The sequence below is a fragment of the Pelophylax lessonae genome (genome assembly GCF_965119305.1).
Source record: "Pelophylax lessonae genome assembly, chromosome: 1".
Lineage (NCBI taxonomy): Eukaryota > Metazoa > Chordata > Amphibia > Anura > Ranidae > Pelophylax > Pelophylax lessonae.
The window spans coordinates 237,272,868-237,300,137 of record NC_138768.1 but is presented as its reverse complement, the minus strand read 5'-3'; the positions used below and the strand labels follow the sequence as shown (position 1 = coordinate 237,300,137).

Genomic DNA, 27,270 nt, shown 5'->3' with positions numbered 1-27,270 from the left:
TTTGGAGGTGGGAACATCCTGATGTGGTCCTGTTAATCAGCATATGGTACTGACTTCAGGACATTGAATGAAGGATGAATGAAAAAATGTACCTAGACATTCCTGATCAAAAATCTGTTGCCATCTACCAGGATGATGAAGATGAAACGAGGGTGGACATTTCAGCAAGACAATGATCCCAAACACAAAGCCAAGGAAACTCTCAATTGGTTTCAAAGAAAGCGAAATTTAAAGCTGCTAGAATGGCCCACCCAATCACCTGACTTGAATCTAATAGAAAATCTATGGAAAGAACTAAAGATCAGAGTTCATAGCAGAGGCCCACAGAACCTTCAAGGTTGGAAGAATGGGCCAAAAATCACACCTGAGCAATGCATGGGACTAGTTTCTCCATGCAGGAGGCATCTTGAAGCTGTCATTACCAACAAATGATTTTGTACAAAGTATTAAAAAAAATGTACAGTTAGCGTGTTCAATACTTTTTCCCTGTGTCATTCCATTTTATTACACATAACTTTATTTCTGATTTTCTTCTATTTTGGTTTTGTTGTATGTATGGATTGCATGGGTTGTTACCAACGTGTGGTGAAAATTTCATATCACTAGCAACCTTTAAAAGTATATTTACCTAGAAAAATGGTGACATGTTCAGTACTTATTGTTACCCGCTGTATAAGGTGACGGTAAAACAAAAATGTTACCTTTTTAAATATTAGGTTCGCTTTCACACAGTGCACTTAATCTTTTTGCCCCTTTATTGACCTGACAGATTCCATCTTTCCCTTCCGTAAATGTAATTGTACCGAGATCTGACTGCTGCAGCCTCTGGGCTTTGTTTACATCCAGCATGGTAAGTTCTCTGTCACTTGGTGCGTATGAGCAGTAAGCCCCCAAAGAAGTCTTTGGATGTAAACATTACTTGGAGGCCACAAGTGTCAGAACTTGGTACGTATACATTTGCAGAGGGCAAGGGTGGAATCTGTTAGGTCAGTGGAGGGAGGCAAAAAGAATAAGTGCACTTTGTCTAAAAGGCATTTTTTCTTGAGAGAAATAGAGGCATTGAATGGTTACATTTTTATTTAATTCAGGAAATAACAGATTTTCACGAATTGTGAATTCAAACATTTTATAAAATAAGGAACACATATAAAATAATTTGTGAATTGTTTCAATTACTTGTGATTTGTCAGTTGGCACTATTCAATGTTATATATATATATATATATATATATATATATATATATATATATATATATTTGGAAAGCCTATTGAAGAATTGGAAATACAGATGTGCAAAGAGCACTGAAAGAGCATAATGTGCCCAATGTTTGAGCAGGTGTTTGGCATAAATGTGGTGACTGATTAGTGTGATAAATACGTCCCATAGCCCCTGTAATTGCATCTGCTACATTATTGCCATTTGTCAAAGCTTGCTATGATATACAACACACTATCTTTACAAAACTTCAGCTTAGAAAACGATCACCCTTGTAAAACTTAGATTTGCTTGTTTTATCAGTGTAAAATAAGGGAAGCATACGCAAAGGTTTTGTATCCTTATAGTAGGAACAATCGGAATCTTGGTAGATCCCCCTTCTAAACTATGATGTACATTTACTGGAAAATGTATGACTTGCATAATGTGTCATTCTTATCAGCAGGTACGATGGAGAATCAAGAAATTTGCCTTCTGGCTATATTGCTATGATTTTACAGTTTGATTGCATGTCGTAGGTGCAATCTTTGAAAACTACAATTACACAACCAATAATAGATTGCTAAACCTGGGTGTCCTTCTCTCAGGTGCAGAAAATAAACATGCCTTTTATTTGTAAATTCTTTATTTAGAAAATACATCTGGACAGGTAGTGCTGCGTGCTTATAGCAAGAATGTTCTTCTATTACAGAAATGGATGGGCTTGTGTCTTTTTTAAACCAGATTAACTATGTAACTAAGTAAGAAGCAGACTATATGTGACATAGACAACTAGTGGCCAAGAGCAATAGGCCAGGATTTTAGGTACTTTATCAAGTGACCGTACAGACCCCATGTTTGGTTGTAAAGGTAGCCCCAGATATATGGCTCAGTATGTATCTGGGCTCAGTAGTCACCTTTTTTTTTTGCATTAAGTAATAAAGGAAGAAAAAGGGGACAGGGCTGGAAAGAGAAAGGGGGGCATTTTGTTTTGGGGAGGTTGCCAAAGGAGGATTAGCGAAAAGGGCGAGGTTAAAGGGGGTGCAAGTGGATAAAGCTGAGAGAAATATTTCTCTATCGTCCATTGACAGACGCAGCCTCATCTTCATCAGTGGAATGGGGTTATGCTGCCCCCTGCAGGAGTAGTCTAAGCAGGAAAAAATTTACATGTACATGCCCACAGGGCTGTCCCCACAGTCATAACCTACACACTCTCAGCTCAGCAAACCAGTTTGTTTCTGCCTAGAGAAGGAGTATTAAGTCTGGCAAGGTTTTCCCGTGTCCCAAGACTTTTCATGATATTGTGAATGACTAATGATGGCACGTTAAGCATGTGCTAGTGGTGCAAACACGCTTTAAACCCCAGTATCCTTTTGCTGATGTGGTCTTCAACTGTTGGACGGTGCCACCTAAGGTGGACCACCCTGTTTCGAGGTTGAACAAATCTACTGTTGTGCCAGTGGAAGATTCCCCGGTTTTCACTGAACCGGTGGACAGGCGGGTGGAATCCCTTTCCCATCATCTTCATGTGTTGGCAGGTTCCATTTTGAAACCGTTCTTTGTGTCTGTTTTAGTATCACAGACGGTTACGGCATGGATTAGGGTTCTGAAAGGGAACTTGGACCCTGACGTTCCCCCAGAACTGATGGATCTTTTGGACCAGATGGCCCAGGTCCTGGTGTTCCTGTGTGATATGTCTCTGGATGCGGCTCCCCTGGTGGCCAGAGATTCAGCTGTGGGGATTGCCCTGCGGTGCATGGTTTGCCTGAAGAGCTGGTCGGCTGACCAAGCTTGCAAGAAAGCCCTTACAGGTCTCCCTTTTCTGGGAGAGTGTTTGTTTGGCGACTCACTGGATGAGTTGATCAAGGGTCTGACTGGCGGGAAGAGTACTCTTCTTCCTCAATCCTCCAAAGGTAAAACAACCCGTGCTAAGTAGGGTCCTTCCTTTACTGCTCATAGAGGTTTCTTTCGTGCCCCCGGGGCGCAAGAAAAAGGTAAGCTGTTCAGAGCTTCTGGAGGGGCTAAGAAGCACTGGGGCAAGTCCAAAGCCAGTCAGTCTGCTGCTGCGGACAAGTTCTTGTCAGTATGAAGGGGCGCCCTCACCCAAATCTGGGGTGGGGGGACGTCTGCGCTTCTTTCAGGAACCCTGGACTTCTTTCGTTCAAGACAAATTGGTTCGCAAACTGATTTTTTCCGGGTACAAAAGCAAATTTTGGTCCCCGCCGGGGGACAGGTTTTTCCAGTCAAATCTTCACCTGTCTCCAGAGCATTTGAAAGATCTTCGGGAAGCTGTGCGGGATCTCCTGGCTCAAGGCATGATCATGCCGGTTCCTCCGCAGGAACGCTCTCAAGATTTCTATTCAAACCTGTTCACAGTGCCCAGAAAAGAGGGCAAGGTGCGTCCAATCCTGGACCTCAAGGCTCTGAACCACTTTGTGCGGGTGCAGAAGTTTTGAATGGAGTCCATTTAGTCGTGGTGGCATCCTTAATTCAGGGGCATTTTCTGGCCTCCATCGATATCAAAGATGAGTATCTCCACGTCCCCATATTCGAGGGACATCAGCGATTCCTCCAGTGGCAGAGGTGCATTTTCAATTTGTGGCGTTACCCTTTGGTCTCGCCTCCGCTCCAAGAGTTTTTGGCAAGTTGCTGGCCTTGTTATGTCAGCGAGGAATCTCAATTTTGGGATATCTGGACGATCTCCTGTTGCTAGCAGACTCTCATTCGGATCTGTTGACCAACATCTCTATTACAGTTCAGACCCTTCAAGAATTCGGGTGGACAATCAATTTCAAGAAATCTGCCCTGACGCCATCTGTACGGGTCACTTATCTGGGGCTGATTCTCGACTCTGCTCTGGCGAGGATCTTTCTCCCCTTGGATAAGCTTCAGAAGTTGCAAAGGGCGATCAGGTTGCTGATGGAAACCGATCAGTCCTCCTTGCGGGCTTGCATGAGGGCCTTGGGCCTGATGGTATCAACCTTTGAAGCAGTCCTGTTTGCTCAGTCTCACTCGAGACCTCTGCAGAAAGAGATTCTGGCAAAATGGAACAGGGATCCTCGTTCATTGGACCAGAAGATTTGTTTGAGCCATCTCACGAAGTCGGCTCTATCCTGGTGGATCCAGTCACCTTTTCTGTGTCAGGGCAAGTCCTTCTTGCCGCTGTTCTGGACGGTGGTTACCACAGACGCCAGCCTGTCAGGCTAGGGTGGAGTGCTGGGGAAGCTCTGTGCCCAAGGGACTTGGGCGACAGAAGAGTCCTCCTTGCCGATTAATATTCTGGAGCTGAGGGTGATAAAACTGTGCCTGCTCCGAGTTGGCTATGCGGCTTTCCGGTTCGGATACAGTCGGACAATGCCACGGCTGTGGCTTACATCAATCATCAAGGGGGCACCAAGAGTGTCCTGGCAGCCAAGGAAGTGGCCAAGATTCTGGTTTGAGCGGAAGTCAATGTTCCGGCTCTTTCCAAAGTCCACATTCTGGCTCTTGAGAATTGGCAAGTGGATTACCTGAGTCGTCAAGTGTTGGATCAAGGGGAATAATCCCTTCATCTGGAGGTGCCCGGTGGGGGACTCCGGAGGTGGATCTGTTTGCGTCTCGCCTCAACAGAAAAGTTTGGCGGTTTGTGGCCAGGTCTCGGGATCCTTTGGCTGATCCCACAGACTCTCTGGTGGCTCCTTGGAGCCAGTAATGCCTGATTTATGCCTTCCCTCTGCTCGTCGTCCTGCCAAGGTTTCTTCGCCGGGTGGCGGTGGAAGGCATTACAGTCGTTCTGGTGGCTACAAACTGGCCTCGGCGGTTTTGGTACGCAGACCTGGTAAAAATGGTCGTGGATCCTCCATGGCGACTTCCTCTATGGGAAGATCTGCTGTCTCAAGGACCGATCTCCCATCCTGCTTTACGGTCGCTGGCTTTAACGGCTTGGCTGTTGAAAGCAAGGTGTTGAGGGATAGGGGCTTTTCTGACTCAGTGATTCCTACCTTTTGAAGGCCAGGAGGTCAACATCTAGGAAGATCTATCATCGTACGTGGAGGTCACCTAATCACACACTGAACGGCAATTCAGAAGGCTTTACATAAATTGTAATTTCCATGTGTAACCTTTTTTATGTTACCTTAGAATACAACGATCGTCTGCAGGAATCTTGGCATTTTTATGGTATGATCGCAGTCCACCAAGCATTGCAAACATTGGTATGATATGCTAGTTTACATATGACTGGCAAATAGAGTGGCTTCCTGTTTTTTATCATTTCTAAACCACAAATAGCTTGCATTCCTTTCTATAGTTGTTTTCATCAATATGCATGAATGTCCCAATTCTGTGTTGTGATTTTGGTACAAAGAAGATATATTGACTGGAAGATCTGTAGAAATCAACTGAATATTATGCAAACTCACAGGCAGTTTTTTTTTTTGTAGCTAAAAACTAACAACTCATACATCCTCTGGGATTCTTATGTTCCATGATTATACAATCTCAAGAAGCATCACAACTGCTACTCTACTGAAGAATACCCTTCATAGAAAAAAAAAAGTGCAAATGTATTTTTCTGCTATATAATACATAGAGCGGTGTTTGAGGGAGCTTATATATATATATATATATATATATATATATATATATATATTATACTTTCAACCAGTTCTTACGTTGAAGTGATTAAAAAAGTGATTAAAGTCCCAACAGAATTTCATCTGCGGTTTTCCTAAAATTCTCCCCAATGATTTGGAGCCTGAACTTATTTAGGGAGATTGTGTTTCTGTGTTATGGGGATCTATTAGTTCATGGAATAAAGGGTGTTGTCGTGGCTGTTGAACGCAGAGCTGCTGCTTAATCTTTTTGCAAGCTTCCTCCTTTTATTCTGCAGAAAGGTTCATCTGAGGACAGCGGAGATTGCTTTGTCTCTGCTACATCTTGCTCACTGTCTCCTTGAATTTCCAATTATTCTGAGCCTGATAGGAAAAACAATATTTAGAGGTGTTACATCTGCATTGACAAAAAATTAAAGGGCATGTCAACACACTTCGAAACACAAGAACTTACTGTTGTGCAGTGTGACTTTGTAGACTTTGCAGTTCCCCCAGGCATCTCCAAAAAAAAAAAAAGACATTCTCATGGTGGATATGTACCAACACAAGGAAACAGTCTAACTAGCTAATTTATAAACAAAGCCATCCAATGAATCAGCCTTTGGAAAGGGAGAATGCCAATAAATGAATTCTAATTGTCAAGTACCCCACTGGCAACATTGCTGCACCCACCAAATATTTTGAATATGCAAAAATATTATACATACAGTATCTATCTTGTTCCAGAATAGCTTTAAAAGAGGGGCGTTCAAGTCAAAACTGAACTTTTTGAGTTTACATAATAGAACACTTTTCAAGGAGTGGAAGCTGCATTTTTTTTTCAACATACTCCCCTGCTACATTTATACACTCATTCCACATTTAATGCCTAGAAAGCTTCAGCATAGAAAGATTTGTCAGTATGCCTGAACTATCCTGGGACAGCATGCTTCACTTCATCATCAGTGCTGAATTGCTGACCTCCAAGGAGCTCTTTTAGGGATCCAAAAAGATGAAAATCACTTGGAACGAGGTCCGGGCTGTAAGGGGGATATGGCAATGCCTCCCAGCTGCCACTGCTTTGATGCTCCTTTTGATTCCGGAGTGAAATGATGTGCCCATGTAACGATGCAATCAAGAAAATCCTTGGCTTCCCTGTCAAAACGCTCCTTCAACGCAGCTCCTTCAACGCAGTGCAGACTTCAACTCTTCTGTGTCGGTCAAAAGCGGAAAGCTGTCTTGGTACCCAGCGTGCCCTAATTTTTTGAAAATGCAAATGTTTGGGAATAAGGGGGGGCACTGATGGGAGACCCTGATGTAAGAAGGAACTGTAATGTAAGAGGGAACTCTGATGGGGACCCTTCTAATAGGGGGACTCTGATGAGAAAGATGCAGTTTGTAATATTTTTTTCAACCTTTATTAATGGCTACAGCCCATTTGGACTTTCTTTGCTTTGTTTAACTGAAGTTCTCTGTACTGAATTATATATTGCTGATTAAAAATACATTCAATACATTTTATTCATTCATTTACGGAACTGATTTTTTTTGTTTTGGCCCGCAAATATTGTAAAATATATGATGTGGGCCTTGTACTGAAACGTTTGGAGATCCCTGAAAAAGACATATGTTGCAATTTTAATCACTCTTCTCTATATTTTCTCATGTATAGATACTAGGGAGTATATTTAGCCTCCATGCACACTGGCTTAAAAATCATTGCTACTACAGGAGTTATATGTTTTGCCTGTAGAAGCAGCTTAGTGTTATCCTATGTGTCCATGCACATTAGGATGATTATAGACATATTTAAAAGTGTTAATAAACCCAGAACCTGCATTCACTATATCTGGTCTCCCACAGTATGCAGAACATCGAAATGCAATTATTTTAGTGATGTAAACTGAAACCTTTTCTCATCAACAGTATATAGCAGCCTTGTGACTTCTGTCAGTTCATAGTGAAGCTTGTAGGAGTAGTTTTCAAATTATCCCCTGATCCTCTGTCTGGACATGTCTGGACTGTGCTGATTGGCCCTGTGCTGATCTAGCAATACACATCAAACTGAGTATGTGCAGCCTGTCCCCTGGCTCTGTAAATATCAGGTTATTTTTTGGAGACAGTGAAAGAAGAAGAGGATCAGAGAGACATGATCAAACAGCCTTTAAATGCAATGCAAAAGATTTTAACCCCTTAGGTTCCATAATGAGCATAACAGGCATGCTTTACTGCATATACACACTGATTTTGCTGTTATGGGTTTAGTAACACTTTAAGCCGTTTAGAGGCAGGAAAAAAAAAACCTTCTGGTTTGCATTTCTAATTGGAGCTTTCTGCCAGAAAAAACGCAAAACACTCAACTCGTCTAAACTATGTACAAAAAAACACTATATGTGCATTTTTTTTTCTGTCAAGGGAACTGTCGTTTTTTTAAGCCCAGTGTGCATGGATCCTTATAGAGTAGATGATGTGATATTTTCAAAAACTTTAGGGCTTGTTTACACCAGAACGTAGCGAGGTAAATCCACGTTCTGCGCACATTTTACCGCACTATGTGTGGAAGCTGCTTTGGGTGTCAATGTATTCCTAACGACACCCCAAATGCAGATCGCAAACAGAGTGTTTGCCTGCAGCAGATTGCATGGTACCATGCAAAGTGGTGCAGTGGGTTTTTGAAAAGTGTGCATGCGCTACTTTTGGTGCAATCCAGTGCGATTTCAGCCCATTCAAATGAAATTGCACCACACTAAATCGCACAGGAACATGGACCACATTCCTGTGCGATTCAAGTGTGAACCGGCCCTCACTGCAGGTGTATCTTACTGGTGTATGTGTTTTTACATTTCACTGCTGGTGAATTAACCTGTGTATGTCACAATCACTTTATAAATATGCCTCTATCTGCTTGGACAGTACCCTTTGTGCTGTACAATAAAGCTATTGCATTGTGAGGGTTATCACACATCTGGATTACAGGGATTTCCACAGAATAAAGTGTCATGCAGTCATGAATCTGCAAAGCAGGCTTACTACAGTTGGATTTACAAAGGGAAGGAATTGCTATCTATGATACTAAAGATCCTGTAACACATTTACCGCGAGTGGCTGATAAGCGACTGCTCTGCCTCATCAGATTTGGGGAGCTTCTTGCAATGAGTCACTGAGTACAGAAAAAAGGGATATGAATAACCGATCTGGAGCTTTAACATTTTAAAAGCCAAGTCAGCAAATGCACAACCCCTACATTTCCTCACATCTCCCTTGGATTCCTATTTATGCTTTTAGTGTGCCTTTTTTTTTTTCCAGTTAAAACAAAGCGTTCTGTTTTAACTTGAACTGTTCCAGTATGCAAGCAAATGGATTGGTCCCAGTATATAAGCCACATCACACTTTCTGAATGGGGAAAAGCTCATTTTGTCATGTTGACCTTTATACAGGTGGATGATTGGTTGGTAGCGAGTTTACATGTGGTACATTGATGACAGCATTGTAGCATCACGCTTGGAGCCTATCTATCAGAATGCTAGCGAGTGTACATGTGGTACATTCATGACAGCATTGTAGTATCACGCTTGGAGCCTATCTATCAGAATGCTATGGAGGATGCAGTGATAAAATAAGCACATGCTGTTCCTCCTTATGGTCTTAGGAAATTGTCTTTTGTAAATCAAAGCCTTGTTTTTAAAGACTGGACTTCCTCCAGCTGTTCCCCCTCACTGTGAATTGTTTAAAGCAGCAATGATAAAAAAAAAAAAAAAAAAAAAAAAAAAAAAAAACTTAGTGTACAGGTTTGACATAGCTACTGAGGTATATACAAAGAGCACTTAATCCTTCATTGCTATTATTAATTACAACAGTCTGCATTTGACACACATGGTAGAGTTTCCTTCACCGTGTTACTTTGCAATCAAATCCTGCCACTGGGCTAATGGAGATGACCTTTAAATGTAGCCAGGTCCCCCAGGACAGGAGATGAGCAGAGGGCTGGTGTTATCATGCTTGAAGCGGAAAGAAAGTGTTAAGAGCATTTTGGAATTTGCAGTGCGTTCTCCTCCATGCCGAGCGATGCGCTGGGACATTTTTATTAATCTTCCACCTAATAACCGCTATCCTGCAGGGCCTACTGAGATGGAATGGTATTTGCAAGCAATACACAGCTGCTGAATCCTAGGAGCAGGTGACCAGACTATTAAGATGTATTTCCTATCAATGCTTTGCTTTCCCAGTAGCAGGCTTGGATAGTGTGGTATTAGTGCTAAAAGTGTTTTCCCAGACAGAACCAGCATGCCAGCTCTACACTATGTTACAAGGCAAACCAGTAATCATGTAATCTATATTAAAATAACCCTTTCGATAAAAAATAATGTAGCAGGGGACCATTTATCCCAGAAATTTACCAATAATACATTGTATTATTATTTATAATGCATAATTGGTATGGTACACATATACAAATAAAAATAATAAGCATTTCTGGGTGTTCTGGTTGATCACAAGCTTAATAATAGCATGCAATGCCAAGCTGCGGTTTCCAAAGCAAGCAAAGTCCTTGTATTAACAGAGGCATGAACTCCAGAGAGCGAGATATCATTTTGCCCCTGTACAAATCATTAGTAAGACCTCTAATGCAGTGGTTCTCAATTCCGGTCCTCGGGACCCACCAACAGGCCAGGTTTGCAAGATAACTAAATTACACCACAGGTGATCTCATTTGCTGCTCAGTGATTGCAGTATTCTAGTCTGCATCTCCCCAGGGTAATACTTAAAATCTGGACTGTTAGTGGGTCCCGAGGACCGGAGTTGAGAACCACTGCTCTAATGGAATATGCAGTTCAGTTTTGGCACCAGTTCTTAAAAAGGATATCAGGGACCTGGAGAAAGTGCAGAGAAGGGCAACCAAACTGATAAGAGGCATGGAGGAGCTCAGCTTGGAGAAAGGATTAGAGGAACTGAATTTATTCTCTCTTGAGAAGAGGAGATTAAGGGGGGATATGATCAACATTTATAATAAATACATAAGGGGTCCATATAGTGAACTTGGTGTTGAGTTGTTCACTTTAAGGTCAACACAGAGGACAAGGGGGCACTCTTTACAGCTAGAGGAAACCCGATTTCTTCTCCAAATAAGGAAAGGTTTCTTCACCATAAGAGCTGTGAAAATGTGGAAAAGACTCTCTCCAGATGTGGTTCTGGCTAGCTCACTAGATTGCTTTAAAAGGTCTTGATTCTTTCCTGGGTGTACTTAATATACAGTAAGTGGGTACTAACAATTTTTTTTTAGGTAAAGTTGATTTGCTGGGTTTTTTCGCCTTCCTCTGGATCAACTGCGGGTATAGGATTGTGTATATGGGATTGTATGGTTGGGTTTTCAATACTGGTTTGTTTTTTGTTTTTTTGGTTGAACCAGATGGACTTTGTTTTTTTTTTCAACCTGACTAACCATGTAACTATGTAACTTGAAGGAAACTCACAGACACACCTTCCACAGTTGCCTCCATCTCCCTTCAGAAACCTCATTGTTTACAGGACCATAAAGTCGGCTGCAGAGTCCCCTAACCCTTCACTTCCCACAGTACCCATTACCCACAGTGACATCCAACTTCATCCAGAACCTTTCAGAATTTTGTTACATATTGTGTACTCCCATACTTTTATTTTGTGAGTGAGGCATGAAACGTATTATTGGGCCCTGGTCTTAAGGTTGAAAACCATTGCTATATACAGTATGACAAAAAAGTGAGTACACCCCTCACATTTTTGTAAATATTTTATTATATGTTTTCATGTGACAACGCTGAAGAAATTACACTTAGCTGCAATTATTATTATTATACTGGATTTATATAGCGCCAATAGTTTGTGCAGCGCTTTACAATGTGAGGGAAGACAATACAGTTACAATACAATTCAATACAGGAGGAACTAGAGGGCCCTGCTCGCTAGAGCTTACAATCTAGCTGCAATGTAAAGTAGTGAGTGTACAGCTTGTATAACGGTGTAAATTTGCTGTCCCCTTAAAATAACTCAACACACGCCTTTATTGTATAAACCGCTGGCATCAAAAGTGAGTACACCCCTAAGTGAATATGTCCAAATTTGGCCCAAAAGTGTCAATATTTTGTGTAGCCAGCATTATTTTCCAGCACTGCCTTAACCTTCTTGGGCATGGAGTTAACCAGAGCTTCACAGGTTGCCACTGGAGTCCTCTTCCAGTCCTCCATGATGACATCACAGAGCTGGTGAAAATTAGAGACCTTGCGCTCCTCCAACTTCCGTTTGAGGATGCCCCACAGATGCTCATTAGGGTTTAGGTCTGGAAACATGGTTGGCCAGTCCATCAGCTTTACCCTCCGCTTCTTTAGCAATGCAGTGGTTATTTTGGAGTCATGTTTGGGGTCATTATCATGTTGGAGGGAGGGGAACATGCTCTGCTTCAGTATGTCACAGTACATGTTGGCATTCATGGTTCCCTCAATGAACTGTAGCTCCCCAGTGCCAGCAGCACTCATGCCACCCCAGACCATGACACTCCCACCACCATGCTTGACTGTAGGCAAGACACACTTGTCTTTGTACTCCCCACCTGGTTGCCGCCACACATGCTTGACACCATCTGAACCACATACGTTTATCTTGGTCTCATCAGACCACAGGACATGGTTCCAGTTATCCATGTCCTTAGTCTGCTTGTCTTCAGCAAACTGTTGCTGGCTTTCTTGTGCATCATCTTTAGAAGAGGCTTCCTTCTAGGACAACAGCCATGCAGACCAATTTGATGCAGTGTGCGGCGTATGGTCTGAGCACTTACAAGCTGACCCCCCCACCACTTCAACCTCTGCAGCAATGCTGGCAGCACTCATACGTCTTTTTTCCAAAGACAACCTCTAGATATGACACTGAGCACGTGCTTATTTGGTCGACCATGGTGAGGCCTGTTCTGAGTGATGGTCTTGGCCACCGTGCTGCAGCTCAGTTTCAGGGTCTTGGCAAACTTCTTATAGCCTAGGCCATCTTTATGTAGAGCAACAATTCTTTTTTTCAGATCCTCAGATAGTTCTTTGCCATGAGGTGCCATGTTGAACTTCCAGTGACCAGTATGAGACACACCTGCTCCCCATTCACGCCTGAGACCTTGTAACACTAACGAGTCCCATGACACCAGGAAGGGAAAATGGCTAATTGGGCCCAATTTGGACATTTTCACTTAGGGGTATACTCACTTTTGTTGCTAGCAGTTTAGACCTTAATGTCTGTGTGTTGAGTTGTTTTGAGGAGACAGAAAATTTACACTGTTATACAAGCTGTACACTCACTACTTAACATTATAGCAAAGTGTCATTTCTTAAGTTTGGTCACATGAAAAGTTATATTAAAACATTTTCAAAAACTGTATAATAAAACTGAGATACTGTATAATACTGCTGAGAACCAGGTACAGGACAAGGGGGGAAGGATGCAAAAGGAGCGGCTGCTCCTGGGACTGTGAAATCATGTAAAGGAGAGGGGTGCTTCAGAACTTGCTTCAGGATTACTGGGATTGAGCTCCCTATAGTAGTAGTGACCAAAGCAGAGAGGAGGTAAGAGCCAGGAGGAGGTGCTGGCTCTGTAAACTCCCTCCTTCAACCCCTCCCTCTTGTCAGAGCAGTGCAGCTTGATTCAGGAGTTTCTCCATAGACTGCTTTTGTTCCAGCAGCAGAAAAAAAACAGATTGTTGTTGGGTAATCAAACCCTGCACATTCCTGATTTGGCAGGACTCCTGTGTCAACTCTAAGCAAGAGGGAGGAGCTGGAGGGGGAGAGCACAGCCGCCACCTCCTCCAGGTTCTCTGAAGGAATACACTGGTGCGGGGGTGGTTGCAGGAGGAGGGATCAGCAGGGAGGGGGCAGTTTGTCATCATCACCCTGGCTGCTGGATGAGCTTATCCCACAACTTCTGAGAACACAGACGGCACCGTCACATAAACTTCTTCAAGTTATAAAAGGAGGTTTTCTACTCCTCGTGACACTTTTTTTTTTTTCCCATTAATTAGAATAAATAGGGCTTCTTGAAGGCAAGTGCAGAGTACATTTATAAATCACACAGCAGTGCTTTATAAATGTACTGGATGTTTTTTGTATTAGAAAAGCAGTTAGGCCATACCGCTGCTTTGGAAATTGGTATTCAGTATTCATAACTGTTCTCTGTGCCAAGAGAACAAATAGACGAAGATTTCTTTTGCTTTACATGAGATTTCTTTTTTACCTTCTTTTCTGTAAAATAGATAATTGGGTGTGGTCTGCTGTATTCTAAATGGATTTTCTGTGTTTTCTATGTGTTTTTGGGAAAAAGTTTTCTTTCTAATACATTTTAGGTTTTGTTTTTTTATACATTTCATAATTTTTTTCTAGATTTAACACTTAACTAATATTGCTCATAGGTTACAGTAGAGAAAACATATTTTTAAAGAGGAGCTCCAGGCGCCTTCACAAAAAAGTAAAAGTCAGCAGCTACAAATGTTGTAGCTGCTGACTTTTAATATTCGGGCACCTACTTGTCCAAGTATCCAGCATTGTCTTCACCCGAGCCCATTATTCAATTCGCTATCAGGTGCTGGCGCCGCCATCTTGACTAAGGGAAACCAGCAGTGAAGCCTTGTGGCTTCACAGCTGGTTTTCTACTGGCTGCGCTTTGTGAATGGGCCGCAGTCTTCTGGGACCTGTGAAGTGTCCCAGAAGGCTGCGGGGGAAGGACGGGTGGTCGAATTTCTGTGGCAAACTGAGCTAGAAGTGGGAGTGGCAGTGGGTACCTGTCAAAACGGCTCCCACTCCCCGCCAAAAAGTGCCAAATGTGGCAGCGGAGGATGGTAGGGGGCAGACAAGTGGCGCTTCCCCCTTTTTGTTGGAACTCCAATTAAAACTAACTTTTCTATTTTACCATAATCTGGCTTTCAGAGTGCCAAAAGTAATAGATTTTCAAAGGGACACTAAACTCTGGTTTAAAAAAGAAAATTCTATTCAAGTGTATAAAACGTACCTACAGTTGTGCTCAGCCTCCGCCAAATCTCCATTTTTTTTTTTTTTGTTGCTGACATCAAATTTACTGTTAGAGGGTGGCTATGTTCATTCTCCATGGTCTCTCTGCATGTAGGAACATAGTCACCCCCTCTTGCTTGCTCTCAAGATGGACTGGGAATATAGACTGTGGTATTTGTAGTGTGCATGGAGCAATGCACAAGACGGCTACTAACAGGCACTGGATGGAAATGGACGAGAGGGGAAAAAGGAGAGGTTCAGGAATTCAGAGGATATTACAAGTAGGCAGAAAATATAGTAAGAAGTTATTTTATGAATAGATTAGAGGGCCAATAAGTAGTGGATGTGAATGGATTATTTTTAGAATTTAAGGATGTGGTTTAGTGAGTGTCACTTTAAAAAAAAAAAAAAAAAAAAAAAAGACCATACCGTTTTTTTCCTATTATTATACCAAATTTATATAGCTCCAATAGTTCATGCAGCACTTTACGATTTGATGGCAGACAGGACAGTTGCAGTACAATTAAATATAGGAGGAATCAGAGGGCCCTGCTCGTTAGAGCTTACAATCAAATGGCATGACAGGATTTCAGTGTAATGCATCTAAATTTTATACTTTTTTTATTTTTGGTTTTTATTTTTGTTTTTAATGAGGATATCAGTTAATAAAATAGTAAATATTTTTGTAAAAAAGAAAAGCGTTTTTTTGTGTTGCAATATGACAGATGACCACTAGGTGGTTTCCTTACTCTACTACCGAAATATAGTTGGCTCATTTTTTTTTTTTTTTGGTCCTGTTGTTAAGACTTAAAATTATCAAATGTGCTCTTATTTTTGTAGTTGGGACAGGCCATTTATTGCCATAATGTTTTGTTAAAATTTTTAATTTCTGTTTTGTGTATGTCTTGTATAGTAAAAAGTTACATTAAATGAGATGAATATTATACATATTTTACAGATCACTATGATCACTATAATCACAGAGATAGGAGCCCATTCAGACCTCTCTGTGTGTGTTAACACACAAGGCAATGTGCTTTTTTGTGTTTTTTTTTTTTTAAAGGGCCCTAAACAGGCCACAACACACAAATAAAAGGTACCTGCAATACTTTTGGGCAGCACACCACAACGCATGTACATCTGTTGCTGTGTGTAGATATGTTGGTATATGTATATGAATGAATGGAAATGTGATGTAGTGGCGGTGGGAAGACGATCCATACCCTGTTTTATGTGCGTTTGCAGCTTGTTGGAAATTACTAGACAACTTTAATGCAGTGCACATTAACTTAGACAAATTTTCCGCAATGCACGAATGTTAACAGGCACTAAAGGCAGCATTTGGGAATAGAGAAATGCAGGAGGGAATTGCAGTTCTAGAGTGTCATGCATGGTTTCCTTTTTAACCACTTCAGCCCCGGAAGGTTTTACCCCCTTAATGACCAGGCCATTTTTTGCGATTCGGCACTGCTTTACTTTAACGGATAATTGCGCAGTGCGCGGTCATGCAACGCTGTACCTAAATACAATTTATGTCCTTCATTCCCCACAAATAGAGCTTTCTTTTGGTGGTATTTCATAACCTCTGTGGTTTTTAGATTTTGCTCTATAAATTAAGAGTGACAATTTTGAAAAAAATGCCATATTTTTTACTTTCTGCTATAAAACATTCCCAATAAAACATTTTTAAAAATTAAATTTTTTATCAGTTTAGGTCAATTTGTATTCTGCTACATATTTTTGGTAAACAAAATCCCAAAAAGAGTATTTTAATTGGTTTGCGCAAAAGTTATAGCGTTTACAAACTACGAGATAGATTTTGGACTTTTTATTTTTTATTAGTAATGGCGGTGATCTGCGATTTTTAGCGGGACTGCGACATTGCATCAGACAGATCGGACCCCTAACTGGCATTTTTTACACTTTTTGGGACCAGTGGCACTAATACAGTAATCAGTGCTAAATATTATGCACTTTTAATGTATAAATGACACTGGCAGGGAAGGGGTTAATACTGGGGGTGATCAAAGGAGTTAAATGTATGCCTGTATGCTTACAGGCACAGACAGATTACAGTTTCAGCTTAGCTTAAACTGCTGATTTGTCCCTGCCTGTCTGAGAGAAGATCCGCCTGCTTTGTTTACATAAGCATGCGGGTCTTCTCTCTGTTTCCTAGACAATCTGTGTCTAAACACAGCAGGGCGCGGCTCTGGCGGCGTGCGCGCCGCTGAAACCACATGCACTCCAGTCACGTAGTACTACGTGACTGGACGCAGCCGAGCCGCCCTGCCGCAGTAATATTACGGTTGGCAAGTGGTTAAGCTTCTTACGATATTTTATATATTCTACTCACACATGGCCTTCTTTCCTGCTGTGAACTTATGTGGTAAACCAACACCATCACTGTATACTGCAGTGTAAAGAGCTCTCCATAAGAGATATTACTTGCATTGTCATCTTATGTTATATTACAGCATCAGTATCATAAAGACCTAAGATCTGATGAGACCTGTTTGTGTTTCAGAAAAAAGCAGAGGCCGCTCACCGGATACTGGAAGGACTGGGACCTCATGTAGAACTGGTATGTTACATTAATGGTTCACCATCTCTAGAAAATGATTTAAACACTTACAGTGCCTTGAAAAAGTATTCATACCCCTTAAAATTTTCCACATTTTGTCATGATACAACCAAAAAATAAAATGCATTTTATTGGGATTTTATGTGATAGACCAACACAAAGTGGCACATAATTGAGAAGTGGAAGGAAAATGATAAATGGTTTTCAAAATGTTTTACAAATATGTGAAAAGTGTGGCATGCATTTGTATTCAGCCCCCCTGAGTCAATACTTTGTAGAACCATCTTTTGCTGCAAATGCAGCTGCAAGTCATTTTAGGTATGTCTCTACCAGCTTTGCACATCTAGAGATTGACATTTTTGCCCATTCTTCTTTGCAAAATAGCTCAAGCTCTGTCAGATTGGATGGAGAGTGTTTTTGTGAACAGAAATTTTCAAGTCATGTCAAACCTCTGTTAGATAGGATGGAGAGTGTGTGAGCAGCAATTTTTAAGCCTTACTACAGATTCACAATTGGATTGCGGTCTGGACTTTGACTGGGCCATTCTAACACATGACTATGCTTTGATCTAAACCATTCCATTGTAGCTCTGGCTGTATTTTTAGGGTCGTTGTCCTGCTGGAAGGTGAACCTCTGCCCCAGTCAAGTCTTTTGCAGACTAATAGGTTTTCTTCTAAGATTACCCTGTATTTGGCTCCATCCATCTTTCAATCAACTCTGACCAGCTCCCCTGTCCTTGCTAAAGAAAAGCTTCCCACAACATTTTGCCACCACCATGTTTCATAGTGGGGATGGTGTGTTCAGGGTCATGTGTAGTGTTAGTTTTCCACCACATTGTTTTTGCTTTTAGTCCAAAAAGCTAAATTTTGGTCTCATCTGACCAGAGCACTTTCTTTCACGTTTGTTGTGTCCCTCATATGGCTTCTCGCAAACTGCAAACAAGACTTCTTATGGCTTTCTTTCAACAATGGCTTTCTTCTTGCCACTCTTCCATAAAGGCCAGATTTGTAGAGTACATGACTAATCGTTGCCCTGCGGACAGATTCTCCCACCTGAGCTGTGGATCTCTGCAGCTCCTCCAGAGTTACCATGGGTCTCTTGGCTGCTCTACTTAATGCTCTCCTTGCCTGACCTGTCAGTTTAGGTGGACAGCCATGTCTTGGTAGGTTTGCAGTTGTGCCATACTTTTTCCATTTTAGGATGATGGATTGAACAGTGCTCCGTGAGATGTTCTAAGTTTGGGATATTTTTTATAACCCAACCCTGCTTTTAACTTTTCTACACTTTATCACTGACCTATCAGGTGTGTTCTTTAAAAAGAGATGACACCGCTCAGTCAAATCAAAATCCACAATCCAGGGTAGGTGCTGAATCTCGGCTCGCCACTTGTGTGCGACCATTTTCTTCTAAAACATGTGTTCCTTGGCCTTCATTAGGCTGTTTGTTCACTAAGGTTCTCTAACAAACCTTCTGAGGGCTTTACAGAACAGCGGTATTTATACTGAGAATACCCTACACACAGGTGGACTCTGTTTACTAATTAGGTGACTTCTGAAGGCAATTGGTTCCACTAGATTTTAGTTAGGGGTATCAGAGTAAAGGGGGCTGAATACAAATGCACGCCACACTTTACAGATATTTATTTGTATAAAAGTTTGAAAACCATTTATCATTTTCCTTCCACTTCACAATTATGTGCCACTTTGTGTTAGTCTATCACATAAAATCCCAATAAAATACATTTACGTTTTTGGTTGTAACATGACAACATGTGGAAAATTTCAAGGGGTATGAATACTTTTTCAAGGCACTGTATATGAGCAAAGGTTCTGCCTTCCATGAACACAGTCCTGAGATTTGGAACTTTTAGCGTGAGGTGTGTGCAGCACACCGCTGCTTCATGTAGATAATTGTTTATCGATTTTCATTGCAGCCATTGTACAACCAGCCGTCAGACACCAAGCAGTACCATGAAAATATTAAAATGTAAGTGTGCTTCGAATTCAGATTTGTATAGTTTTTAATAACAGAATAAAAACTTAATTGATTGACAATTCATTTTAACATTAGCAAAATAAAAGATATGGAAACAGCCTTACTTTATTGTGAAAAAAAAAAAAAGGAAACCGCTTTATGCATAGGGGGAAAACAAAATATAGAAAAAATAAGAAGTTCATGAGACTCATCCATATTTTTACAGAATTGTGCTTAAAGTATATGTGAATCCTTACCCTGTAAAACAAGCCTTTCAGTTTAAATAGAAATGAAAGGCAAAATACTCGTGCATACTGTGAGCGGAGAACAGGTAGCAGGTACAAAGCTCCCTGGGATAAGCAGTCTCTCAGGTACAGATACCAAATCCAAGAAGGTAGTGACAAAACATTACAGTTTTTAATTGTGATATTTACAAGTCTATATACTGGGGCTGTACAGTGTCTCAGAAAACACACAGAAAAAATAACAAAACAAAAACCTAGCCGTGTCTCGGTAATAACTATACAGGCCCTAACTAACAGTCTGAGCAAGCCTACAGCTTGTCAGCTTCCACATATACAGCTTGTTAGTTTTTACCAAGCTCTTGCTCTCACAGACAGGAGTTCTCTGATTCCCAGCCTGAGAGCACTGGTTGTCTGTCTCAGGTGAATATAAATTAGCCTGGGGGAGAGGACCTGGATTGTGGATCAGAGATCCCTAAATGTGTATGAGAGGAGCCTGGGAGATGAATAAACCCTGAACATTACTTTTCCCAGCTCTCTCTGGGATGCTCTGCTACAATACATATACCTTTTTTTTTAAAATATATTTATTGATAAGTGGTCACATAACCTCCAGTCTCAGTTGCATAAGGAGCTTAGAGAGATGTGGAGGATAAACAGCAGCACACTGGTCTTCCCAGTGACTAACTGTCTAAGAAGGGGCTTGTCAGGGCAGGTCTGATTGTTGCAGGAGAGCAGGCTGAGTTCCCAGCACAGCTAGAAAACTGACCACACTGTGCTCTCATGCCTAATGTGGGTAATTTTTAATAGGAAAGCAGAGGGACTGATAGGAACACCAGTGATTTAACACAAAGGAAGCAATGCAAATAGACCAGGATACGTTTTCAAACAAGTACATGGTCCAGCTGGCACATATTAGGAATATGAAACGGTGGGGTAACATATTCTTTAATGCAAATGATTTCTTAGTGCTTTGTAAAGTACTGGCTGTTCTTTTTCAGGGATTCTAGGCACTAGCTCCTGAGATGTCTAGCTGGAGTGTATACATACCTAACAATAAGCATATTTCTATCAGAGAATGTTTTTATGGGCACTGACACCTGAGATGTGTCTACCTAGATTATAATTATACCTAACAATACACATATATTTCTATCAGTGATTTTTTTTTATGGGCACTGGCTCCTGAGATGTGTCTAGCTGGAGTATATTAATGCTTAAAAAACATATATTTCTATTGGTGAATTGTTTTTTATTTGCCTTCCTCTTTTCCTGCTACTTTTTCCTGTGGTTTTTTAATATGTCTGTGATTATTACAGAAGGGCTAGATGATTGTTAAAATCTTGAAACATAAGGGTCATATGTTGGTCAGTGTCCTACAGCCTGTGTTTTTTTTTTCATCTTGTTCTAGAAATCAGACAATGCGCAAGAAGCTTATACTATATTTTAAAAGGAGGAATCATGCACGCAAGCAGTGGGTAAGTGTTATGTGATGTGCAGACTTGCTGCCAAAACGTGCCAAAATTTGTTAAAAAATTGTGTTGGAAAAAACAAGCCTTTTTTGATAATCTTGCTTCTTAAAGCACAACAATTACAATATCAATGAAGGCAGTTCTGAGAGGTAAGGCATATGTCACCAAAAAAAAGTATATCAACTTTAACTGCTTATACCTTAAAAAAAATAAAAAAATGCCATCTTCATTTGGCTATAGAGAAGACAATACCGCCTACAGCAGGGATGCTCACACTACGGCCCTCCAGCTGTTGCGGAACTACACATCCCATGAAGCATTGTAAAAGTCTGAGATTCACAGACATGACTAGGCATGATGGGAATTGTAGTTCCTGAACAACTGGAGGACCATGGTTTGAAGACCCCTGGCCTACAGCTTTCTCTGCACAGTGCCATATTCTATGGGATGGTAGGCCGGAATAGTTGTAATAGTAATAATAAAAAAATATCAACAATTTATTATAAAACCATAAATAATAACACCAGACATTGAGTTGGATAAATAGGGCCACGGACGTTTATTACTGGTATCAATTTTTAGTAAAAAAAACACATCAAACATCATAACAAAATTTAAACAACCCAGTCGCTACAACTCGGGTTGTATAAACAACATATTTTGTTTAACTTATCACCCAACATATATAACCAAAGATATCATGCACTGCTTCCCCTCTGCCAAAGCAGAGGTGACCCTACCATGTAATAATTTGGCCACGACAAACCAAGGGGAGGGAGGGGAACACCACAGTCTATGATTCTAAAGTGATTGAGCTCTGATAGCTGGGATACCTGCTTAAATACCCCCAGAACCGATTCTGGAACAAACCGGTGGGCATTCAGGCTGGAGAAAAGAGCGGGAAGGGGGCTTATTCCAAACTAAAAATTGGGTTAAGCCTAAACTCCCTAGATACTCAGCCTGATCTCCCCAGGTACCAGCCTAAAGAGCGGGAAATTTGAGTGGGAAGGGGGCTAATTTGAAATAAGAGCTAAAAGGTCAGCCTGACCCCTTACCTCAGAGTGACAGAGCTAAATCGCTGACATAAATTAATCTTTACTGGATTAAATTTATATTAATCTTTCTCCTACCACCATCCCATAAGAAAAAAAGGGGGCAAAAGCTCCCCTTTTCCCTCATTCTATTTTTGTATGGTAATCAAGTGCCTTATTCTAGCTTAGTTTCTCTTTACTGGCATCTTGTTTCTGTCTAGCCTTGGAGACCGTACACTAGGGATTAAAAACATTTTGGAGCACACCTCTTATTTCTTCTGGTTCATGTACTTTTTGTATGGGTAAAACTATTTTAATAGATCTTCTATATCCCCAGAACTGTGAAAAATACTGCCAGTATATAAACCAATTACAGAAATAAAATGTACAGTTTCACACAGTGCATCCCAATCAAGTCCCATCCAAAAGATATATAAGGTTTGAGGTAATTGATAATTGCCCACAATTCTGCTGAGACTCTGCAAGCCATGTAAGTGAATGTAAGTTAATCTGGGTCGGGTAAACCTGTGAACAGTAGCAGAAGAATTGCGAAGTATTATGTTATTAATCACACATCAAGTTATATTGGAGGTCGCTGTGACTTAAACAGTTTGCAAAGTCCAAACCAGATTGTGAATGAAGCTCATGGGATTTTGGCTCATGCAGTGGCAAATATCAAAATCATTTTTATGTTGGGTTACCAGTTGCTACTGACATGGAATACAGATGGACACTTGGCTTATTGGGTTTCAGAAATGTGAAGTATAATGAACATTATAATGGGTTTTATAACAGCCACAGAGTCTTTCTAACTACGAATGCATGGCATAGCCTTCTTCGAACAGAGCATACCCACACTTTCTATGAGGAAGGCGTAAAGCCGAAACACGTCAGCATTTGTCATGTTGTCACCGCTATCCATGTTGGAATAAAGTATTTTACTTGGAAGAAGACTTTTCGTGTGCCGGCTTTATTCATATAATACCCACACTTTCTCCATGAATAAAAAACAGAAAAAACAAGGTGTTCATTTAAAATTGGTTCATTTAAAATTGTGGTTGGACAAACTGTGCACCCAGAGTTGCTGGTTTAGCACATCAGTACAGCCTGTAATATTAAGTTGTTTATTGAATTTATAGGTTTTCCTGTTTAAAAATGGACGAGATTTACATGTCATTACTTCCATCACAAAGGAAAAAAAATATTTATTCCTCATTAAAATTAAATGTAGTGGTTTTGCATATATTGCTTTTGCTTTTTAATTTTCAGGAGTAAAATATAGAGTTAAAAAATATATTTTCAGGCAGAGCTATAGGCACTTGTTTTTCAAGTTACCCTTATCTGCTTTGTTAAAAAAGACTAGCTGCTTACAGAGCTTAACCACTTGCCGACTGCCGCACGACTATTTACGTCGGCAGTCAGCCCCTCACAGGCAGAGCGACGTAGGGCTACAGGTGTAGAAAAAAAAATCGCACAGGTGGTCAAATACCACCAAAAGAAAGCTCTGTTTGTGGGGAAAAAAGGACATCAAATTTGTTTGGGTACAGCGTTGCACGACCACGCAATTGTCCGTTAAAGTCACGCAGTGCCGAATCGCAAAATAGGCCCTGGTCAGGAAGGGGGTAAAATCTTCCGGGGCTTAAGTGGTTAAAGAGTAATTCCACTTTTGTTGAGAAAAAAAACATTCCCCTCTGAGCAATCAATGTACATTGAAAGGATTTTAACCAACTTTGTTTCAGATTTCTACCTTTTTGTTATTCTGAAGATACAGTGCATTGCGAAAGTATTCGGCCCCCTTGAACTTTTCGACCTTTTGCCACATTTCAGGCTTCAAACATAAAGATTAAAACTGTAATTTTTTGTCAAGAATCAACAAAAAAGTAGTTTTCCTTGAAGGCAAAACTGTACAAATTACTTGATGCCCCTGTGTCCAACTGTGCATCCAGAACTACTGGTTTCTAGCATAGCTACAGCCTAAAATATAGGACCATGTATCCAAGTGGCATTTCAGGTTTCCTATAACTGTATTTCAGGTTTGTTTTGAGTAAGGCTTGAGGAACAATGAGGCAGAATATGCAGTCAGGCTATTTATATTTGGCAGAATTGCAGCAGAGGATTTTTGATACCCTTTTTTCACCCCACCATAATTTGAGAACCAGTTTTAGGTTCAGTAGTATAGGATTGTGTCAAGGCATTTTATGGCTTATTTTTGGGCAAGATAGTTGTTTAGAGTTGTGATTACTGCTCTGTGTGTCCCATCTGGGGCGATTTCCCTTACTTTTATCCCAGAGATACAACAGTAAGTGGAAGGAAATCAAACTAAAAAGGGCAGAAATCCCATGTTTGTCCCATTTGGGAGACTCCCCCCTACCTCCTGTTTTAGTGACATCTTTAACATTTTAGAAATTCCTCCACTTCTGTCCCAGAGACAGTGCCAGGAGTACCAGTTCGAGCTTTTGATTTACTTGTTTCTGATTTAGGATCTCTTTGCACAAGATGAAACTATAAGTTCCTATAGGAATTCTAACTAACCAAGCTCTGATGAGGGGGGGGGGGGGGGGGGGTTGTTGGCCTCTGAAATTCATTGGGGGCTGTTTACTGTAAACCTAATGTCAAGATTAAAGATTTATCAACTTTTAAATTGATTGTCTGGCGTTCCATCTTTTTTTTTTTTTTTTCTCTTTCTGTTCAACCAGGACAGCAGATGACAGTAGGGGATTGATATACTTAAATTGTAGAGTGCAAAATCTGGTGTGGCTCTGCATAGAAACCAATTAGATTCCATTCTTTTTTTGTCAAAGCTTTATTGAAAAATCTGAAGTTAGAAGGTGATTGGCTACCATGCACCGCAGTGCCGGATTTTGCACTCTCCAGTTTTAGTAAATCAACTCCTAAGTTTCCCAGACAGAGAAAAAAAAACAGCAATAAAAACCTGACAGGGTTCTAACTCTTCTCACAACGTGTTCAGCATTTTGGCTGGAATAGCCCTTTAAATAACCTCCATAGTGTAAAACATTAAAATGTGTGTGGAACAGTGTGGGTTAAAAGGAAAAAAGCTTAATACCATCAGGTTAAGGTGCCGATTGCACAGAGCTTTTGGTGCCAAAGGACAGCTTAATGTTTCAAGGTATGAAGGAACAGACGCTGATCCAGCAAAATACAAGGTAGAATTAATTAAAAGTACAGAAGCGTAACTTCTCCTTTCTGACTGATCACCACAGCTTACCGAGGAATAAAAGCTTTTTTTTTTTTTTTTCTCTCTCTCCAGCCAGCTGCACTCAGAAAAGCAAGAAAAGAATAAAGATGTAATTTTGCTGTGCAATTAGGGGAACACATTTTGCAAAAAACATCTTTCATAGCAGAAAGTACACGCAGATGAGCCAAATACATGTAGGCTTTTATGTTCTGAAGCATAACATCGTCATTTTAAAAACAGTTACAAATGGCTTATCCAGGAAGCTGAACAGTTAGGGCTTTGGTAGAAAAGGCAAGATACGTCAACATATCAAGATGCACGTCAAATACTGTCTGAACTGCAAGCGTAAAATCTAAATTCTGTCTTAAAGTGAAACTTTCTTTGGTTTGTGAATGCCCCCTTGCCCAATCCTTTTGGCCTCTGGGATTGGCGAGAAATACCCGGCACTTTTGGGTATGGGTTAGCATATGACTCTTTCTCCTTTGTGACAGGGCTGGGTGCCTTCTAACTGGCTTAGTGATGTCACATGGGACCAAGAAAGGAGTCTATAGCCCTGTGTAAGCTGGGTCGATTTGGAGCTTACACAAGACCTTTTTTCCTTATTCCCGACAACTGAATGGAGCAGCCTGTGAATGAGGAAAGGTTAGTTTATGGTGGTGGGTAGTCAGGCCCTCAGCCCCCTTTGCAGACTTGGCTCATTCATGCTAAACTCTTCCCAACCAGGCCCCTACATGTACTCTGAACTAATTTATTCCTTTATATGAGGGGGATCTGTGCGTTTCACTCTACCAGTCCATAATAGCATGCACAGGAGGAAATTGACATCTAAATTCTCCTCATTATGAACTAGGATCTGGTTGCTATGAATTACTGCACCTCACAATTACATACTTTTATTTAAAAAAAGACCGTAATGGAGACACTGTTAAATACTACTAAGAAGGAGTAGCATAGTGCTTTATGGACAACTCCATTCCATAATATGCTAGATCTGCATTAAAGAATACCTACAAGAATAGAAATATGGGTGCATGCATTGTGATCTTGTTTTTGAAAGGTGCTGGTTCCAGTGGTTATCATATTGATCCTCACTTTTGATATCTAATTAAAAAATGACCTGAAAAGAGTTTAGACATTAGTCTTTATTGTCTGCACTCTTTTTGCTCGTCAGAAAAATACACCTGTAGTAAAAGCATTATCAGGATAACATCCCCTAAACTTGCAATTCCGACCACAATGATAGATCTTTAAAAAAATATGTGAAATCTGCTGGCTAGAACAATGTACATTTTCAAGCAACCTGCATGCAAGAATTGCTTACGACTTGTTATAAACGATTCTTAGCATCATTTGTCCCCGAAACAGTGGCAGTCCTTCACACAGATGCTTTTGCTGCTGAGCCAGGATTAAGAAGCATATGGAGTCTTTAGGAAACAAGTTCTAAAATGTCCATACAATCTTAATGTGCTGGACTTGGAAGTGCGTGTTACGAAGGTCATATCTGAAGGTACTTCCTATTTAAGGAGGGGTAGAATAGAAGAAACCCTTATGGTATTCCTTTAGGGAGATGCCAGAGGGTAATTACCTTTGGAAAGTACCAGATAATTCCACTATGCAATTCATTAGCATGCTGTCAGAAACAGTTCAGCAATATGAAGAACTGAGGGAGTGGTGTGGATCATCAATTCACAGCTTGAATTTTATTGCTCCAGTCTTGATATCATAACATTTGCTCTATTATTCTGGCTACATTGACAGAACATTTGTAAAACAATCTCCAAGTGAGTTTACAAGAAAAATAAACCTGTAATAGTATAGGAGTTCTCAGCATTTGTTAAGGCGGTAGAAACTGGCAGGAAAAGAGCAAAGCAGATCTTGACTGAACAAGTGCCCTGTACTCGGCACAATACTGTGCTCTGAGGGATGGTTTATGCTGGAAAGAATCCTGCACAAACTTTAGGAATTATGGATTCCTTTTTTCTTTTATTATATGGATT

At 40.7% G+C, this 27,270-nt stretch overlaps 1 protein-coding gene across 1 annotated transcript in view; it reads left to right on the top strand.

The window, feature by feature from the left end:
• NCOR2 (nuclear receptor corepressor 2) overlaps positions 1-27,270 on the top strand; it is a 737,979-nt gene that overhangs the window by 329,872 nt on the left and 380,837 nt on the right. The window contains exons 7-9 of the mRNA XM_082255577.1: positions 17,302-17,358; positions 19,292-19,344; positions 20,986-21,052. Coding sequence (XP_082111703.1) covers positions 17,302-17,358; positions 19,292-19,344; positions 20,986-21,052 — 177 coding nt within the window. The remainder of the gene's footprint in view (positions 1-17,301; positions 17,359-19,291; positions 19,345-20,985; positions 21,053-27,270) is intronic.